This window comes from Lampris incognitus, chromosome 3, assembly GCF_029633865.1.
Source record: "Lampris incognitus isolate fLamInc1 chromosome 3, fLamInc1.hap2, whole genome shotgun sequence".
In the NCBI taxonomy this organism is placed as follows: domain Eukaryota; kingdom Metazoa; phylum Chordata; class Actinopteri; order Lampriformes; family Lampridae; genus Lampris; species Lampris incognitus.
The window spans coordinates 19,519,205-19,540,373 of NC_079213.1; the positions used below are offsets into that span (position 1 = coordinate 19,519,205).

A 21,169-nucleotide genomic window follows, 5' to 3' on the forward strand; every position below is an offset into this window, starting at 1 on the left:
GAGAAACCTTTAATCCTGAAATTGTTGTCATCACCACCGCCAAAGATTCTTGTTCCATTTTTAGCCATCGTCATTTTAACTTTCTCATGACATCTGTGCTGTTTTTGGGACGGTGCAGTCCTCCAGGGGTAGGGACAATCTTTTAAAGGCTGATTTTTTTCTCTGAAAAATAGTAGTGACCCTGGATGTAACTCCAGTTCTATGAGTACATGCTTAACCCTCTAACAGGCTTCGCTATTGGTTTACCCTTCAAGCTGCACTTTGGCACCTGAGACAGGTCTTTTCCCTCACCGCCCAAACAAGTGGTAGGAGCTACACAGCACCCCACCTCCTATAATACCCCAGCATCTCTGCTGCTTGTCTCCCTTTGAACTCAGCAACAAAGACTGGAGCCAGCTGGGCAAGAGGTTAGAGGGCCACGCACATACTCATAGAACTGGAGTTACATACAGGGTAGCTACTATTTCTATGTCATACATGCGCCCCCTCTAACATGCTTCGCTATTTGTTCACACCTCAGGCGAAAACTGCTAGAGATGGATGTACTCCCAGCTGAGCCAAAGTGACACTAGTCAGACACCAGCCAACATAACACCCTACACAGCAGCAGTTCAACAGCTGAGCACTGCCCTCTTTGAGGGTCTTGTGCCATACTGCACAACAGCAGCAATCCAATGGTTGAGCACTACCCCACCTGAGGGTCTCATACCATATTGCAACCACCCGCTAAGGGCTTGGCACAGCCAACTTACTGGTCGGCTGAAAACAAGCCCCCCCCCCCAAGCACCACATGGGGTATTGAGTCAGCAGTTATATCCCTGAGATATGAAGGTTGAAGTGGAGGACCAGGAAGTCGCCAAGCAAATGTTTTCCACTGACACTCCCCATAGTAGAGTGCGCTTTGAGGACCACAGGGGCAGGGTAGCCCATTGCATTATAATTCTTGTGGATTGCATCCCAAATGCAGTGATCGAGCCGCTGCGCTGACAGAGGAGCCCTCTGAGCCCGACCACCATGGCAGAAAAACAGTTGTCCAGATTTCCTGACTGTCGCAAAACACCACGCATAACAGCAAAGTGCCCTCAACAGACACAGGGTGTGAAGGCGCTTCTCCTCCCTGTCAGTGTGAGGAGAAAAGAATGCTGTCAGACAGATGACCCTCTACTTGAACAAGGAGGTGATTACCTTTGGCCTGGGAGGACAGGTTCGGGCGCAGTTCCACCAACCACTTGTCATCACTGGCTGACATGCAGGGCTTATATCAGACAAGGCACACATATCCCCCGCTCTCTTGGCCAAACTAAGAGCTAAGAGAATAGCCACCTGGCCAAGCCACTCAAAAGGTGGGCCAACCAAACCGTCCGTAACCGTCTGCAGGTCCCACTGAGGAACAAAGTATGGAGGAGTGGGCTTCAGCCTATGGCCCTCCATCAGGAAGCGCTTGTCCAAGGGGTGGCTATTGACCATGAAGCGGGTTAAACCAACATGTCATCATTGCTGCAAACACCCCCAAGGTGGAAGCAGTGTGGCCACCATCAGATAGGTCCTGTAAGAACTGTAGAACATCCTGCAAGGAGCAGGAGCATGGATTGAGGTCCCTGGCCTCACACTAGTATTGATAGATCTGTCCTCCCATCGGAAAACTCAGGAACTTCCTGTGACGCGGCAGAATGGGAACATGGAAATACGCGTCAGTCAGATCTATGGAAGTCATCCAGTCACCTGGCCGGATGCACTCCAGCAGCAGCTTGGCCATCAGCATATGAAACGGTCTCTGAGCAATGTAGCCGTTCAGGATGCACTGGTCCAAAATTGGTCACACGCCCCCTGCTTTTTGGGAACCAGGAAATATGGGGAAAAGAAACCCTTCCGTGCCTCCGACTGAGGAACAGTCATTATAGCTTCCTTGCAAAGAAGTGTGGTTATTTCCTCCTCCAGTGCCAGGGTAGCGAGCCATGAGTGGCAGCGCAAGCGGTTTGGCGGGGAGAGTTGGAACAGGCCCACCTGCACCGTCCCTCCCCTCACGGGAAGCCTGGGACATACAGAGAATGACACCGGTAGTTGTCTGGATCTCGGTAATTTCCACAGCAGACAGCTCGGACCACTCATGGGTGAGCTTGTCAAGAGACCCAGCCAGAAAAGCTAAATTGCTAGCCAGTGCCACCACCTGGGAGGCACCGGCATAACCGCAGTCAAGAAAGGTGGTCGTCAACCGGTCCTGCTCATTTGGCAGTGACAGCCGATCACTTGGCCAGAGGGATGCTGAAGGGAGGAGGCAGACCCTGACTGCGTCCTTGATAGGGGGCACTCACTTGTCTCACTCCAAGTCCTCCATTGAGCAGTAGGGACTATAAGCCACAGCTGGGATCTAGGTGCCAAGTGGGGAGGCCCACTCACACTGCACATAGTGGAAAAGGGGCACCATCTTGGGACATAGCACAGGCTATGCTGATGACGCCAACCGAAGCAAAAGAAAACGGCTTGGTGGCTGTGCAGAGGAGACAGAGGAGCATGGAGAACCAGGTCTTGATAGGGGTAGACATAACTGCGACACCAGAGGGTGACAGGTAAGTAAAATTTCACAGATCCATACTCAAGGTGGCTGAGTGAAAAAGGGGGACGAGCAGCGGAGACACTGGGATTTTATAGGAGGCGGGGCGCTGTGTAGCTCCTGGCACTTGATTGGGCAGTGAAGAAAAGATCTGTCTCAGGTGCCAAGGCAGCGCCTCGACGGGTAAACCGATAGCGAAGCCCATTAGAGGGCTATGCATGTACAACATTGAAATGCTGAAGCACAGCAAATCCTGTTAGTATGGAGAGTTTGGTTGATGCTTCGGCAGTAGAGAAGAGCTTTTTTATTTTTCAAGCTAATGGAATTATTTGAACAAATGCAATTGATATAGTGTGGCAGGAATGAGGAAAAACACAGGAGACCAAGGCGAGTTTGATGTTTATTCCTCAACTCCAAAAACCAACTGCAGCAGGAACAACCCTGCACCGGCGAGCCCGGGAACGTAAACCACGCCCCCAGCTCACAGTCCTGCTGGGTGAGAGGCATAGCCCCTAGTGTCCGCCACAATAGATAGAAATGTACAAGGAAAATATATATCGACATTTTATTCTGAAGTGGCATATTTTATCTAAAGCAGTGCGCTCAGAGATACTAAGCTAACATTGGTGCAAGCACGCTAAGCATTGGCTGATATTGCTGATGTCACCCTCCTTACAGGCCCAGCTTGGGCGTTCATTGATTTTCCTTTTCTCTCATGACAACATTCCTCATTTAAGAAGAAGACATGGAGAAAGAGAGAGAGGGAAGAGAGAGAGGGAAGAAAGAAAGGGGAAAAAAGAGAGGGGGGGGGTAAGAGGAAAAGCAAGCTGTTGTTCGCAAGCTATTAAACCTCATGTAAAACCGCACAGCTTAAGCTCGGCTCGGCTCACCACACGTGTTGCAATTAACATGCAATCGCACGCTCCGCCGGCTGACCTCAAAGGTGGCGCTGTGATGTTAGGTAGCTAGGCATGTGGCCAAGCTCACCCAGAGCAGCGCAGATGGAGCACGAGGCTCGTAGTTGTCAAAAGTCAGGTGGCTGGGGGGGACTAACATTTCAGGAACCAGTTTGATTCTGTTTCTAGTGTGTGTGTGTGTGTGTGTGTATGCTCCTTTTGAAACCAGAGTAATAAAAGCCAGCACAGTGAGAGTTGTCCTCCTCCCAGTACAAATCTTGTCCATAATTTTCTTTGAAAAAAAAAGCTGTAAGTTATCTCGAAATAAGGCTCCCCCTCCCCCAAATGTCACTTACTTCAATAAAAATATATCGCTCTTTGAAATGGTGCATGTACACTCCAACTCCCACCATCTGCCCCATCTTTCCTTTACTATAATACCTCACACACACACACACACACACACACACACACACACACACACACACACACCTTACTCCACTCTAACGCAGGCCAGACCAGTACAGGTTACAGGCCGGATGCAATGCTTCTCTGGCTCTCCTCTCATCCTCCGCCAAGCCCTCATCCTCCAGACTAACTTTTTATCCGCCAGTGAAGACTGCTGCCTCAGACACCCGATAAGGAGTATTGGTTGTTGCACAGCTGACAGAGCAAGCTGATAGACGAGAAACACGGTGGACAAATCCGCTCGGCTGGTTCACTGTGGTGAGTCTGGCTCACACAAACTTTCCGCTTTGATTGGTTTTTCTACGCGGCTGCGTGGATGGAGAAGGGAAGGAGAGGAGGGACGAGATAACGGCAGCAGATATCAGAAGCAACTGATCAAAGGTGCCGTGCGTAATTCTGCCTGAATCTTGACCTTTGAAAGCAGCGAGATCTGGGGAGTAGGAGGACCATGACTCAGTTACTGTGTGTCAGGCCGTACCACTCAGTAGCCCCGGCTGACATTTACTGGTCGTATTGCACATCAGGAAAGCTCAAATATATCACATATGTCTTAGAAAAACTTAAAAAGTATATCTCTTTCATTGTCATCTCGTTAACCGTCTTCCCTCTTTCTATTCTATCTTCTTTTTTCCCCCTCTCTACTCTTGTCAGGATGGCGAGAAATGATGATGATGAGGAAGAGGCGGCTCGTGAGAGGAGGCGTAGGGCGCGCCAGGAGAGGATGAGGAGCAGGGAGGGTGAGGATCCTAGCGGGCAGTCAGACAGTCTGGTCGTGACCAACAGCCACAGGTAACACACACACACATACTCTCCCAAACAATGCCTCAGTGTTGTAGACAAGCACATAGCCAGCAACTATTTGCACCACCACCACTTTTTGGTGATGTGGCAGAGATGGAGTGAGCCAGGAAGGAAAGACAATAGCGCAATAAAGACAAGACAAATATAATAGTTGTCGTCATCGCTATTCCTTATTTGAGTATTTGTGCCTCGTAAGTAGTTAATGAAGGATGAATCCTTTCACTGTGTGGGAATGGGGGAAAAGTCAAGACACCCCAGGAGAATGACATCTAATAGTCTTGGGCCACTCCTATCCTCTCTTCATTTTCCTCTGCCCTGTAAACAGAAGCCGTTTCCCACCATCCTGCAGTTTGAGGATATTTTAAAAGTTTTAATCCTAAATACAAGATCCACCATTTTGAAAAAAAAAAGTGACACGTACAGTGTCAAGTCAAGTCAGTTTTACTTGTATAGCCCGATATCACAAATTACAAATCCTGCAAGAAATTGTTGTATTTTGGTCCTTTGTTGAGAAAATCACACTTGTAACATTTTGAATCCTTTATATATGCGTTATTAAATACTGAACTTCAGAGTATTCACTTCTTTCTCCGCAAATGGGTGCTTAGCATTCTTCCAGTATAAGAGCTGAACGCCGTTCACAAGCAATCCCCTGTTCTCTGTGTGACTCATCATGATCTCCCACCTATCCATGAGCAAGATTGTCTTAGAAACAAAAGCACTGAAATTTCGATCCCTTGCTATTTCCTGATATGAGGTCAGTCCGGTTGCTAACACTGAAAGTGTTGGGCTGTGCTGACATCCAGCAGCACAGAAGCAGCTTTGTGGTCGTGAATATTTCCCATCTCTGACCTCAGAGATACATCCTGGGCTTGTCCGACAAGAAGGGGATTGTGCAGGAGGATGCTGAAATCGGACATTACGCCAGCTAGCAATTGTCAGTTGTTTAGACACAGGGCTTGTTTTTGCTGGGCTCCTGGGTATAGGAGCATGTAAGGCGGATAGATGGATAAATGGATGGAATGGAAGAATGGATACTTGTTTCATTTCATTTCCTGCAACAAAAGAATCGACTTTTACAATTTAACGGGTGTATCCGTCCTCCTAACAACTTACAGGCTGACTTGTATGCAGATGAGGGATTCCTCTTTTTCTTTTTTCTTTTTTAGCCCTTTTTCTCCCAGTTGTAGTTGGGCAAATTACCCCACTCTTCCGAGCCGTCCCGGTCACTGCTCCCACCCCCTCTGCCAATCCGGGGAGGGCTGCAGACTACCACAGGTCTCCTCCGATACATGTGGAGTCGCCAGCCGCTTCTTTTCACCTGACAGTGAGGTGTTTCACCAGGGGGACGTAGCACATAGGAGGATCACACTATTCCCTGCAGTTCCCCCTCCCCCCCTCTGAACAGGCGCCCCGACTGACCAAAGGAGGCGATAGTGCAGTGACCAGGACACATACTCACATCCCTTTTCCCCACCCGCAGACACGGCCAATTATGTCTGTAGGGACACCAGACCAAGCCGGAGGTAACAGGAGGTAACCGGCGATCCCCATGTTGGTAGGCAATGGAATAGACCGCCATGCCACCTGGACTCCCCAGGCGAGGGATTCTTAAACTCTCATTCTGTCAAACTCTCCATCCTGAATCCAAATTTGGTATGTTCGTTTGTTCGTGGGACCAAGTCTAATGAAAACAGTCCAGTGCTCCTTTCTTGTAGGCACCCAGCATAGACAGATGTGCAGCCCAATTGTAGTCTTACTTATGCTTAATCATTGTTCTTTAGGCGTAATATAGCAAGACCTTTATCTCACATGAAACCCAGAGAACCAGTCGAGATTAAGTGTCCAGCTGATGTCCAGCTTCTGAGCCACATGGACCAAAAAAACTTCTTTTCTTTTTTGTCTTTTTTTTTGAATAGCCACATTTCAAAAACCACCCTGCTCCTCAACCAAACCGGCATAACTGTAAGAATAAGGTTACTAGCAACTAGCAATTAGGCAATAAAAAGGCATGACTGTACAGTCCTGTGCCAGCAAGAAATGTATTACCTTATCAGCCACAACACATACAGCAAGCTGGGGCAGATGTTGGTAGATTTAGATTCTTCCTCGGGGGGGGGGGAGGGAGGGAGGGAGGGAGGGAGGGAGAGAGAGAGAGAGAGAGAGAGAGAGAGAGAGAGAGAGAGAGAGAGAGAGAGAGAGAGAGAGAGAGAGAGAGAGAGAGAGAGAGAGAGAGAGAGAGAGAGAGAGAGAGAGAGAGAGAGAGAGAGAGAGAGATTCAGAGTATGCAATGAGAGGCTGGCAGGAGAAAAAATTTAACTATTCCTCTTTTTATATGTACTTTTCAATTTCAGAGGAGGGAAAGGCATCATAGATATCTGTGACGAATGGGGAAACAATGTTTTGGCAGATTATTACGACTGAGAATATGCTTGACGAATTTCATTCCCATACATATTTGTAAATGTCTTTGAAAAAGAAAAATTGAAGACTTTGAGGAGCCATGACATAGATGTGACAGAGCCACGTGCGTCTCTTGAGCCGTGGTTTGATCATCACTGCTGTACATATTGACATAATGTTAGCAGCAGGACAACAGAGGCACAACCCGTATGACAAAGATTGAATAATGTAGGTCGTCCGGGTAGCGTAGCGGTCTATTCTGTTGCCTACCAACATGGGGATCACCGGTTCGAATCCCCGTGTTGCCTCCAGCTTGGTCGGGCGTCCCTACAGATACAATTGGCCGTGTCTGCGGGTGGGAAAACAGATGTGGGTATGTGTCCTGGTTGCTGCACTATCGCCTCCTCTGGTTGGTCGGGGCGCCTGTTCAGGGGGGAGGGGGAACTGGGGGCAGGGGGTAGCGTGATCCTCCCACGCGCTACGTCCCCCTGGTGAAACTCCTCACTGTCAGGGGAAAAGAAGCTGCTGGCGACTCCACATGTATTGGAAGAGGCATGTGGTAGTCTGCAGCCCTCCCCGAATCGGCAGAGGGAGTGGAGCAGAGACCAGGACAGCTCGGAAAATAGGGTAATTGGCCAAGTACAATCGGGGAGAAAAAGGGGGGGGGGAAAAAGATTGAATAATGTGCACGACTCCCTTCCTCTCCTAGTGTGACGGAGACAGTGTCCGTGAGCAGCTCTTATGGAGGGGGCGACGATGAGGAGGAGCAGGGCCTGCTGGACCGCATGGCCAAGCGAGAGGAGAGACGGCAGAGACGCATGAAGGAGGCCCTGGAGAGACAGAGGGAGCTGGACCCCGATGTCGCCGCGGTCAACGATGGCGCTGCCGCGGAGAAAAACGACGCCGAAGAGGAGAGGCCGTCCTGGCGCCGGGGACGCTACCGTGACAATGAGGAGGAGGAGGAGGACAGGTCGGTGACGTACGGCATACGGAGGAGGGAGGAAAAGGAGCCGGAGGAGGAGCAGCAGGAGGAAGAGGAGGCTGCCCCTGAGGAGGCGGAAGAATCGGAGCAGGGCGCAGAGGAAGAGGAGGATCAGAAAGAGGAGGTGGAGGAGGATAAGCCGAGGAGGTCTTACCTGAGAGACCAGGTCAGTTGTGTGGAGAAAATGTTTCATTAAATCTGTCAGTTTTCATTTTCCTTTAATTGCTTCCGGTCTTCTTCCAATTAAATGCAATGATGGTTTTATTGGCCATAGGAACTCACTGAGGAGATGCACAATGATATACTGTAGATTGATTTTTCTAATCTATAACGGGTGCGCTTCAGTCTGTCACTAATGTGCTTTCAAGGTGTTCGTTTGATCCCTTTTTCACAGGAACACACCGAGGAAGACACAAACTCGATAGTCAATGACAGTTCAAGTCAGGAGAAGTCGGCAAATTCAGTGGCAGAGGTGGATGCGTTAGCATCAGAGGAGGAGGAGAAGGAGGTAGAGGAGGTTGACTGTGTAGATAACATATCAGAGAGCAAGTCTGTAATCCTGAACAATGACACAGAAGAGGATTGTGAGGTATCTGAGATACTGCATGACTTAGATGTGGTAAGAAATTTTCATAGCGGTATGATGTGCGACACTGAAAATCACACTGGGTAACTTCAATGTCTTCCACTCACATCGGCTTCTGATGGGGTTTCTTTGTTTTCCAAGGCAGCAGAATAATTTTTGATTGATTGGTTTTGGCCCATCAGACTAAGTCGTTGCGTATCAGCTCAGTCCTCCTGGACCTTCTCTCACGGGCTTTGTGAACTGGAGGTCTACACAAAGCTGAAGGGATCACTGGAAGCTCTTTGAGACTCGGTCCAAGTTTTCACTCCACGTCCGGACCAAAAAAAAATAGCCCACCCTCAACAAGGCTATCTCATTTCCAAACCCAAATGAAAGTTAGTGATTAAAACCCGTGCAGGCAAAACATTGAAATTACCCAGACACCCTCCTGTGTGGTCACGGCGTGGTTTGCACCGACGGTAACCAATGTGTTTTATGAGGTGTGGCTGCGGCCACGTGGTCTGACTTATGTCTTTTTTTTTCTTTTTTTTTTCTTAGCTATGCTATGCTCAACAGAGTGGTCACAGTATGTTCACGGTCACTGAGAAAATCTGCATGTCTTCCACCTTGAGGGCAACAAAGCTTCACATTACACAGACTCCAATCCAGAATACTGTCTATGGGGGACATGTGTGTATGTGGGGGGTGGGGGGGGGTAATATAATTATAAATACACTGTGATTTACTGTGGTCTACTGCAAGGGGAGAGTGAGTGCATGTGGCTAATTAAGTCATCATGTGCTGCACTGTATATATACATAGCGGGGTTACACACATAGTAATTCTAAACTGAACAACTCGGCAATTTTGCCCAAGAGGACGGAAAGCCTGGAGAGGCATTAAGAGTAAGAGGCTGCGGTCAAGGGGTATGAAATATATAACTTTGGTACAGTGCACTAAGTATGCCACCCACTCCCAGGGCGATCCAATGTTAAGTAATCCTCCACCAGGGGTAATTATGGACTGGATCCTGTGTTACGTGATGTCCCGTTTTATCCCTCCCTCTTTGTTTATCTTTCGTGCCCCCCCCCCTCCATTATGAGACGCAATGGAAGTACTCGTTGAGGCGGGATGAGGTCACCTGAACGCTTCCATCCACGCGGACAGCCCGCTCACGCCCCCCCCGCCCCTCTGCTCATGCTCTGCTCTGGTTGTCTGTGTGTGCATGCAGGTGAAGGAACAAGGCGGAGGCAGGGATGGATGGGAGGAGCAGAGGAAGCAGAACGGAGGTCTGCATGAGGAGGCGCCTCCCAAACAGCACAGGAAACCTGAGAGGACCCTCAGGTATGCAGACACAACACACATCAAAAGGCATTTCCCCTGTGTTCAGTGAAGGGCCAGAGGTTATGAATTATTTACGACACGCTATTTTCACCCCAAAAATGACTTCCCTGTGATTTACTTTGTAAAATACCATCAGTTATATTCAAACAGCCAAACACAGTGCAATTCCCAAATGGTCAGAAATATGAAATATATTATGGGAAAATGAAATCAATTTCATACCATACATATATTGATAGACTCCAGTTGAACCAGCCATGGGAAAGCGCTGCAGCAATTTAATGATTTGGATAAAAAAGGTGAACTGAAAAGATCAAGTTACCAAACTATAGTACCAAAGAGCCCTGCTACATCGATATCCCACAATGGTATATTTTCCGCTAAAGACAAAAAACACACCTTTTCCTACAGGTGACTAATGGCATAAAAAATTAAAAAACAAAAAGTCAAATTAAGGAGCTGACTTAAATGAATGACTTTCATAAACAGGATCATTTATATTCTAGACTTTGAACAAGCAAATATTTTGGAATAAGACTCTACATCAGTATACATACAACCCTTAACCCTGCAGTATCTGTTACCCAAGCATAACACGATGCATTGCATGCTGGTTGTTGTCCTTGAGCACTCAGTCAGCCATTGTTGTTATTCATGGTTTGTGGTCAGGACGGGGCTAGAAATGAGCCGACAACACCCGAGGTGTCTGGACACTAATTGGAAGACAGTTGTGAATCAGATTTGCACGCAAGCTGTGTTTATCGAAGTTTTGGGGACAGAACCGCTGTGGGGCTCAGGTCACCTAATCTTGAGTCATGACACCGGAGAGGCCGTCTTACCTTACCTTTTGGTACGGTGATTACTGGTGCTTGTGTGCAAGGTGTGTTTATGTGTCTACGTGTGTGTTTGCTTGTGTATGTGTGTGTGTGTGTGTGTGTGTGTGTGTGTGTGTGTGTGAGAGAGAGAGAAAGAGAGAGAGCTTCCATGTGTGTACAGTATATATTATTCATTTGGAGTCATATATCTACATTTAAACCGTGAGTTGGCCTGCTTTGTATGCCACAGATCAACATAACTTGTGTATTCATCCATTTGGTCTGTGTGTGTGTCTGTGTGTGTTTCAGCCGTGGCAGCGTTCGCTCCCCGGAAGTGTCAGCAGGCGACGATCAGGATGACGCCGCCCGGCTGGAGGCGGAGCGTAAGCTGGAGGAGCTGAAGCGTCGCCGTGACGACGCGGAGAGTGAGGAGTTCGAGAGGATGAGGCAGAAGCAGCAGGAGGCCGAGGTCGAGCTGGAGGAGCTGAAGAGGAAGAGGGAGGAGAGGAGGAAGGTGCTAGAGGAGGAGGAGCGGCAGAGGAAGCAGGAGGAGGCCGAAAGGAAGGCTAAAGAGGAGGTGGGTGGGAGGAGAACCGCTTTCGGTAAAACATTTCGGCAGGAGGTCCTTTGATCTCCTGCATCGTTATTCTTTCTCCACCCCACTCCTGTTTTTTTCTTGTGATTTTCTCTCATATCGTCCTCTCATTCTCTTCATTTTGAGCGACCTGTCTCCCACCTACAGTATGAACACCCCCAGCCCACCCCCTCGACCACCACACCCCCCTTGTTTCTGCTTTTTCACTTTGCCGCACTCCCGTTGATTCAGCTGCAGCACCTGTGTGAGGTCACGCCCATGCGTCACGCTCACAGCTAGCGCCGCCGCCGCCATTTTATCTCTCCACACGTCACCATTATCGTGGATCGACCAGTTTGAATCAACCCCCACCACCACCACTCATGACTCATGCACGTCATTCCGCTCTCTTTCATAGCGACCTCACACATGTGTATCGCCGACGTGATAACCTCCTCATATTTGGCTGTTCACTTTCGCACTCGTTTATTTTCCCTTTCCAACTCTCACTGAGCGTGCTGTGTCTGAGCACTCTCGGCGTTAGCCCGACTGGTCTTTGTTAGCTTTGGCTGGGAGCGTGACGGCCCGTCTCTCGCTGTCTGCCCCTGTTCGTCTCCTCCAGTGTGATGTTAATGAGAGCTTGTGGTTCGTAATTAAAAGATGGCCCAGAGATACAGGGAGGCTAATTAACCAAGACGAGGCCAGCGGAGAGGGCTGACATACTGCCAAGACAGTTCTCATTGCGGCATGTGCAACAGATACTTAATTTATTGTATGGTTTGGAAACTTGGAAAACCCAAACCGTTTAGTAGATGTGTCTGGAAGATGTTCACCATTAAAGTCATTTGATTGGTATGAAGTCACTTCTCACATATTCTGTTCTCCACCTACGTGTAAATGTTCATGTTGTTTACCGATACTGTAGGCAGTTTGCATATATCATGTCTGTGTGACATTTTTTTCCGACTCCCAAGTTGTTCCTGATTTGCCTTGTGTATATATAAAGATTTAATTGTCCTTTCTGTTCAAAAATGGCTTACAGCACTCCCGTCGTCTACATATCACAGCTATTGTCAGGGTGGTCTCTGCACTGCTGACAATTAGTCGCTAGGGTTACGAAATTAAAGCTTGGTCACATTTTCCATTCACTGCCAACGTAAACGGGTTTGTCTTCCGCAGGACGAGAAGAGGAAAATGAAGGAAGAGATAGAGAGGAGGAGAGCGGAGGCTGCTGAGAAGAGACAGAAGGTGGAAGACACTATGGACGAGGAGGGTAAACCCTTCAAGTGTGTCAGCCCCCGAGGCTCATCTCTGAAGGTCAGTCAGCCCTCTATGACCTCTGACCTCTCCCGACCCGGGTCACAGTTGAGGGGTTTGTTCCAGATAGAGAGCTTTTTTCCAAAGATCCATATGGCGGTATGTTGGCACAGTGGTTAGCGCGGTCGCCTCACAGCCCCGGGGTAGCCCAACCTTGGTGGTCATCCTCTGTGTGGAGTTTGCATGTTCTCCTCGTGTCTGTGTGGGTTTCCTCCGGGTGCTCCGGTTTCCTCCCACAGTCCAAAGACATGTAGGTCAGGTGAATAGGCCATACTAAATTGTCCCTAGGTGTGAATGTGTGTGTGTGTGTGTGTGTGTGTGTGTGTGTGTGTGTGTGTGTGTGTGTGTGTGTGTGTGTGTGTGTGTGTGCGTGTGTGTGTGCGTGTGTGTGTGCGTGTGTGTGTGTGTGTGTGTGGGCGGGCCTGTGATGGCCTGGCAGCCTGTCCAGGGTGTCTCCCCGCCTGCCGCCCAATGACTGCTGGGATAGGCTCCATCATCCCCATGACCCTAAGGTTAAGCGGTTTGGATAATGGATGGATGTGTGTGTATATCTTCATGTTTGGAGGTGATATGCTCCCTGAGAAGTTTCAGCCTACTTTTCAGATCAGCCGCTGATTTAATCCTTAAGAAGCTCAGCATCTTGTTAATAAAAGAGCTGGGGTTAGCATCACATGAGTGAACAAAAAAGAAAAAACTAGTGACATTTACTCTTATTTTACTCTTATCCTAGCAGTCAGTGTGAAGGAGTTGATGGGGAACATTTCGGTTTAGTTGAAAAAGTGCTCAGCTTTGTCCTGATTTCCCTTCAAATAGCGGGATTGGAGTTTTTATTCGCTGGCGTGAAGCGTGCCCAGTACAGCTTGGTCGATGTGTCGTCCCGCAGAATCGCAAATCCTCTCCTGCAGTGCTGCAGCAAGCAGCATCACGAGTATCGGAAGAGATTAAGTGCTGTTTGATTTAATGCGGCTCGTCTCACCTTCTTTAGCGCCGTGTGTCTTTGTGATCTGACTGAGATGAAGCAGGATTCATAAGTCTTACCGAGCCGGTCAGCAGGCGTCTGCAGAAATATGAAACATTCACCGTCCAAACCGTTTGGAAACTCGGTCAAACTGTTCATCAGACTCCTCTCTCTGCTTCTGTCATGCTGACATCTTGACAGCACCACTAATTGTCGATTTCCCATGTGCACAAATGCACGCGCACACACGCACACACGCACACACACACACAAACACATACTCTCACACACATACACAAACCAGAGGTGGAAAACCCGGCTTCAGAAAGTAGAAGTACTAACCATGTATTTTCTCCACCCATGGACTCAACCAGCTGATTTCACTAGTTAGTTCTCCTACCTGGCTGAAGTGCTGTGCTAATTAGAATCAGCTGGTTTAGTGCATGGGTGGAGCAAATACATGGTTAGTACTTCTACTTTCTGAAGTGGAGTTTTCCACCTGTGACTCACACACACACACATACACATACTCACATACACACACACTCACATAGACACACATACACATACTCACATACAGACACACATACACATACTCACATGCACATACACGCATACACACACTCACACACATACGCACACACAAACACTCACATACACGCACACATACACACACACACACACACAAACAAACTAACTTATAAACCAAAATCCTGCCCAAACAGCACAGCACATCCCCTGATCCGAAAGATAAATGTTTTTGTCACGGCGAAGGAATGTTTAATCAGCCCAAATGTGAGTAAACGTTTCCAGCATCACCAGAAACCCGCTCTCACCCCGCTCCAAAACCCCGGGGGGGGGGGGGGTTTCAGCCGGTGGGGAAAATCTAATTAGTGACAGTTAGCAATAATCTCCATCTGGCCCCTCCTGGTGGGATGGCGGCCATGGGGCTCGGTCATAATTGTTTGCAAGGTCCTGGTTTATTAGATTAAAAGATTTGGTTGTTGTTTCTCTGTTTGTTTGTGGTGTGTTTCATAAATAACGTTGTTTGACTCCATTCCTCCCCCAATCACGCACCTCCCAGACACAACTTGGCTTTGTGGTCATGTACACTGTAGGTACAGCTGTGTGTGTGCATGCATGTGTGTCTGTGTGTCTTTGCCTTTTTTGTGTCTGTTTGCATCGGCATGTGTGCATCTCTTCCAAGTCAGGGATAAGTTGTTTGTTATAATTTGTGTGTAATTTTTGTGGTCGTGTGGCACAGCATAATGTTATCCATTCACAGTGCATTTTGTGGTGTGGTGTTTCCCTCAACACCGCAGCTTCACAGATACAGTATTTACAATTGTTTGGTGATAATAAATAATGGGCAGAAGTAGTTATAACTGCCTGAGGAGGCCATAAAGGCTGTAGGGCAGCCCAGCGTGTGCTCACAAGATGTCCCTTGTCTCTGAAGACGTTTGAAGTGTCCATATTTCTGTCATATGTGTGAGTGTTAAATTGTGTGCCTGTGCAATTTAACTTCTCTTTCCTTTGCACAATCTTGAAAATGCAAATGGAGGGGGCGTCCAGGTATTGTAGTGGCCTATTCCGTTGCCTACCAACACGGGGATCGCTGGTTCAAATCCCCGGGTTACCTCCGGCTTGGTCGGGCGTCCCTACAGACACAATCGGCCGTGTCCGCGGGTGGGAAGCCGGATGTGGGTATGTGTCCTGGTCGCTGCACTGGCGCCTCCTCGTGGTCGGTCGGAGCACCTGTTCGGGGGGGAGGGGGAACTGGGGGGGGAGTAGCGTGATCCTCCCACGCGCTACGTCCCCCTGGCGAAACTCCTCACTCCTCACAGGTGAAAAAAAGCTGCTGGCGACTCCACGTGTATCGGAGGAGGCGCTGTGGTAGTCTGCAGCCCCCCTGGAGTAGCAACCGGGACGGTTCAGAGAGCGGGGTGATTGGCTGGGTACAACTTGGGAGAAAGGGGGGGAAATATCAACAACAAAAAAAAAGAAAATGAAAATGGAGGATGGTTTGAAAAATGCATCGGTGAGGACTGAGGCTTATTCCGCCCTTTATTTCATCTCATAGACCTCTGTTGGTATATCATGAGGGGGGAGCATATGGTAACATGCCTTCCTGACAGCTCTCGCAGTCTTTATGCTACACCCAGTCCTGAAAGCCGGCCCGTGTGTAATTAGCAGCCCTGCTATTTACAGTAGATAAGGCAAAGCGTTGCCTGCCAGAGGACGGCGAGGCAGAATGAAGGACAGGCTGTGGGGATGCAGGAAAGCGATTAGGGTTAACAGGATTACTGTAACTACGTTCGGATGGCCACGGCTCTTTAAAATGCGTCTGAGAATGGGGAATTTCCTGTCAGGGAGTATTTTGGGAACTCCCACATTCGGTAGCCGAGAGCGAAGTCCTTTTTCACAGAAAGAAGGAGGGGTGGGGGGTGAGAGGGGCAGAGAGAGTCGTGGTCTGCCATTCCCTCTTTCATAGAAGGTTTTTCTGTGAGCATCAAGGAGATGCTTGAATTACCCCCCCCCCCGCTCCTGCCCCATCTCCTCTCTTTTTTTAGCTCACTTGTAGTATATCATAAACAATCCTCTAAGATTCCCACAGTCCAGCGACCAGGGTAGCGGTAACTTGGTGCCTTTTTTTTTTCTAGCCATCAACGTGTGTGTGTGTGTGTGTGTGTGTGTGTGTGTGTGTGTGTGTGTGTGTGTGTGTGTGTGTGTGTGTGAGTGTACCAAGTTTTTCTATCCTAATGGGGACCAAGTGTCCCCATCGGGACACAAAAACCTGAAACCACCTACCTTGTGGGGACATTTTATGGGTCTTCATGTGGGAAAAGTTCTATTTGAGGGTTAGGACGTGGGTTTAGGGTTAAGGTAAGAATTAGGGTTAGGTTAAGGTTAGGGTAAGGGTTAAGGTTAGGCATGTAGTTATGATGGTTAAGGTTAGGGTTAAGGGTTAAGGTTAGGCATGTAGTTATGAGGGTTAAGGTTAGGGTTAAGGGTTAAGGTTAGGCATGTAGTTATGAGGGTTAAGGGTTAAGGTTAGGCATGTAGTTATGAGGGTTAAGGGTTAAAGTTAGGCATGTAGTTATGAGGGTTAAGGGTTAAAGTTAGGCATGTAGTTATGATGGTTAAGGTTAAGGTTAGGCATGTAGTTATGATGGTTAAGGTTAGGGTTAAGGTTAGGCATGTAGTTATGAGGGTTAGGGTTCAGGTTATGCATGTAGTTATGATGGTTAGGGTTAAGGACTAGAGAATGAATGCAGTCAATGAGGGGTCCCCAGAAGTTTAGGGTGACATGGTGTGAGTGTGTGTGTGTGTGTGTGTGTGTGTGTGTGTGTGTGTGTGTGTGTGTGTGTGCGTGAGATTTATCTACGCTCCAGACAAAGGGAAAGGGAGCAGTCAAGCACCTTGTATAGTCGGTCAGGAAAGAATCCAACTTAATTTACCCCTGAAGACAAAAAAAGGGGCTGGTTTCAGAATGAGATATCCACTGTTTGGAGGAGAAATTAAACAGATGTTTTCTTTAATCAAGGACCAGTTGGCGAGACAGTAAAGCACATTAGGCAGTTCAGGATCTTAAATCATCTTTTACAGGGGGACAGTATCATGAGTGGGTTCAAGTTATTGACTGATGAGTTCCAGCTAAGCGGTGTTTTTCCTCAAAACACGTCCGCATTCATTTAGGACGACGTTGCTTATATAAACAAGCGGAAAGCGGTAGACACATACAACTCAAATGGATGATTGCTTGTAACAGCTGTCTTAAAGGCATTGGAAGACAGGAGTCGAGGGGATGTTGTGTTGCAGTGTTTGGGGGTATTTCTACCCTCCACGCCGTATTTACTAACACTCAGCCCTTGTCCCAATCTTTCCTTGCAGATTGGCGAGAGGGCAGAATTCCTGAATAAGTCGGCACAGAAAAGGTGAAATAAAAAAACCAAACACAACATGTGCATTCTCCTGTAGACCAATACTCAGTAGGTATTGCTTAGCATCAAAACTGCCAGTGTTGGTAGTTTGATTCCCACTGATGAAATCGATGCAAAAGACAGTTAAGATTAAAACTTCCGGGGCATCCGGGTGGCGTGGCGGTCTATTCCGCTGCCTACCAACATGGGGATCGTTGGTTCGAATCCCCGTGTTACCGCCAGCTTGGTCGGGCGTCCCTACAGACACAATTGGCGGTATCTGCAGGTGGGAAGCCGGATGTGGGTGTGTGTCCTGGCCACTGTACAAGTGCCTCCTCTATTCGGTCGAGGTACCTGTTCGGGGGGGGGGGACTGGGGGGAGGGAATAGCGTGATCCTCCCATGCGCTACGTCCCCCTGGTGAAACTCCTTACTGTCAGGTGAAAAGAAGCGGCTGGTGACTCCACATGTATCAGAGGAGGCATGTGGTAGTCTGCAGCCCTCCCTGGATCGGCAGAGGGGGTGGAGCAGCAGCTGGGATGGCTTGGAAGAGTGGGGTAATTGGCCAGATACCATCGGGGAGAAAAAGGGGGCAAAAATCCCCCCCCCAAAAAAAAAGATTAAAAAATGACAGTGTTATACGTAGCAGTCACAATTTTAACCTACATGTATTAGTTCTGTGTCTTCTTTCGCCAGCAGCACAGCGAAGGCAGCTCACTCCACTGTGGTATCCAAGATAGACAACAGACTGGAGCAGTACACCTCGGCTGCTCAGGTTAGCGCCACAGCTAATGTACACACAATACTTACTCAAAAATGATAATCATGCAAAACACAACACTGAAAGAGTGAGTAGAGACCCAGCCGGTTCTAAGGAACGGTTTCGAAACATCACGTTTGATCCCATGCAACTGAACAGTCTGTCCATAACCAGCAGCGTGTCCTGCCAGAGTGACCTGCCAAGACTGTATAAATGCCCGCTTTACTCCCTGTAAGCCTTATCTCCGGATAAGAGTGTTGGCATCATGACTGCCTACTCAACTATACCAACAAGAACAAATATAAGCAGCTGTGCAGCTATTGAGACCAAGAGGGCATGTGGCACCCAGATGACGCCTTCGCTAGTAGCTCACCATCAGCATTGTTATTGTTGCTCTTGAACGCACTAAGCAGTAAGCTGAGGAGTATTTCTCAGCATAGTTCAAGCACTTAGTGGATATATATCAAATATAATGTTGGATTTTACTCGGAGGGGTAATTAACAAGCTCAAACTGTGAAAACTGTTATCTCAAGACCGACATCTCAGCACATACCTTTGATAAACGCCATCCTTGCCTTCTGCCAATCTACCTCTACCCCTGCCCCCCCCCCACACACTCCTTTCCCTATTTCCACAGAGAGAGAACAAGGAGTCGCGGTCCCCCCGGTCCGGAGCGGTGGATCTGCCCATGGTCACCGATAGCATACGAAACATCAAGAGCATGTGGGAGAAGGGCAGCGTCTTTAACTCGCCTGCAGGCGGAGGAGGCGCGTACAAGGTGAGGCGCCTGTGAACCACCACAGCTGTCGAGGAACGGTAGGATGTGTGTCAGGGATTAGGATCGAAGCTGCAGGTTACAACGTGTGCATATTGCATTGATGAGGCCCTTTATTTAGCTGCTATTCTTATCTGTGTAATTTATTGCTACTTTTCTTTTTCTTTTTTTTGCATACTACTTTTTTATTATATTGGGGATTTGTTCAATTTAGTGTGAGCCACAGTATATATGAGCAATTCACCAATCTAAATTCCTGTAATGTGCAAATTTACTAAGCCTACTAAGCATAGGGGCAAGTGTTTTTATGTGTGTGTGTGTGTGTGTGTGTGTGTGTGTGTGTGTGTGTGTGTGTGTGTGTGTGTGTGTGTGTGTGTGTGTGTGTGTATATATATATATAATGTGTGTGTGTGTGTGTGTGTGTGTGCACATCTGCGTGTTTGTGGGTGACTGTTTGTGTGTGGCTGTGTATGTGGACGTGTCCACGGATGTGTGTTTGTGGTTTTCGCCGTCTTTGTGTCAGTGACTGTGGTGAGTGGGCGTACAAGTAGATGGATAGAGGGAAAGACAGAGAGAGAGAGAGAGAGAGAGAGAGGAAAGGGCCTATTTTACTGGCACTTCCTCTCTAACCCTGTTGCTGATGACGACCGGCTGCAGCTGACCTTTGACCCTGTCCAAACAGGAAACAGCTGTGATGAAGATAGGCGTGGCAGGCCGCATCAACGACTGGCTGAACAAAACCCCCGAGAGCGGCAAAACGCCGGGAGGAAGGCCGGCGGTAGGTTGTCTCCATAGCAACCTCTGTTGCTGCTTCTGGGAAATACAGGAACTATACTGTGCAATAGACAGTCTGTATTTATTTGGATAAGACCCTATAGAGAGATGACCCAGTGATTCTCACACTGCATACAAACCCACTACATGCAGCTGCTCTAGTTCTGCTGTAGGATATTTGCATTGCCTTTAGGGTATGGATTAATGAATGAGTTTGGATGAAAAATCATATCCGTCTGTTTTGGAGTTATCCAATGATTTCGAAACTCATCATCTCAGCATTTCAAGTTTTTTTGTTGCTTTTGCAGTTCAGAAAGACAGTAAAGGCTGCAGAGGTTACGCAGTGTCGGGTTCACACACACAGGATTTTGGTTAGCTACGCAACAGAGTTCACCGGCAGTTCAACATAAAGTCTCACTGACATTGTTATTTGTCCGAATGCTTCGAGTGTCAAGTCGTGTTAGTTAATAGCGATCCTCTCTACTCCTAATGGACATTTGTTCTGGTGAACACATAACATATGAAAGCAACCTCACAAAGAGATGATCTTTGCATCTTTTATCAGCCTTGCAGTGCTTTTATTATAATCCCATAATTACAGTAGATCTTCCTTCCATACATGTTTTCTAATCATTTCCAAATGATGCAGAACAAGATAAGATGTCTTCCCCCATCTGTCTGTTAGATAAGCTCTATGTGGCTCCACCTGGTGGCCATAAATCAAGCAAAACCCGTTACCGGACCGGCTCGACTCTTCATACTCCTACATGCGTTATGTCACGAGCATACCCGTGGATTCTCATATTTCACACCTGCTATCAGTTTTGTATATGTGTAATTTAGGTATTTCATCATAAGCTTTACTATCAGAGATGTACGGTAGGACTTACACGCCATCGGTCAGCGGCACCACTCCACCGACTGCATCAGGCCTCCCCTCGCTGTCTGTTGTCCCTGGCTGTATTTCAAGTCAAACCAATATTTACAGTATCTGAAGGCCTGTCAGGCCCTGGCCTGCGTTCAAGTTGGTAAGTCACAGCAGGAGACACTCGGGGTTATAAAAGGAAACTTTAAATTTTCATGCTTTTAATGAGCGGAGAGGCAGATCGGCCAACGACGTACATATATTCCCAGTGGGTTGAGCGATGAAGCCCTTTAGTTGCAAAGGCGCACATCGACCTGTTAATTTATACCGTCGGCCGCTTTCTGCCAAAGATTTTTTTCCATGCGAGCAGTTAACGGTGATGTGATAATGAATCTGTCGCG

The 21,169-nt window shown here is 48.1% G+C and overlaps 1 protein-coding gene across 6 annotated transcripts in view; it reads left to right on the forward strand.

The window, feature by feature from the left end:
* cald1a (caldesmon 1a) overlaps positions 1 to 21,169 on the forward strand; it is a 54,109-nt gene that overhangs the window by 24,813 nt on the left and 8,127 nt on the right. For 4 of the 6 annotated variants that reach the window (XR_008810018.1, XM_056276591.1, XM_056276592.1 and 1 more), the window contains exons 3-12: positions 4,567 to 4,704; positions 7,829 to 8,267; positions 8,496 to 8,720; positions 9,898 to 10,010; positions 11,135 to 11,402; positions 12,579 to 12,716; positions 17,566 to 17,609; positions 18,290 to 18,368; positions 18,992 to 19,132; positions 19,812 to 19,907. Coding sequence is in view for 5 of the 6 variants with exons in the window: in XM_056276591.1 (XP_056132566.1) it covers positions 4,567 to 4,704; positions 7,829 to 8,267; positions 8,496 to 8,720; positions 9,898 to 10,010; positions 11,135 to 11,402; positions 12,579 to 12,716; positions 17,566 to 17,609; positions 18,290 to 18,368; positions 18,992 to 19,132; positions 19,812 to 19,907 (1,681 nt within the window). In the remaining variant the exon portion in view is untranslated. The remainder of the gene's footprint in view (positions 1 to 4,566; positions 4,705 to 7,828; positions 8,268 to 8,495; positions 8,721 to 9,897; positions 10,011 to 11,134; positions 11,403 to 12,578; positions 12,717 to 17,565; positions 17,610 to 18,289; positions 18,369 to 18,991; positions 19,133 to 19,811; positions 19,908 to 21,169) is intronic. The other 2 variants (XM_056276594.1, XM_056276595.1) reach the window with 2 other exon arrangements.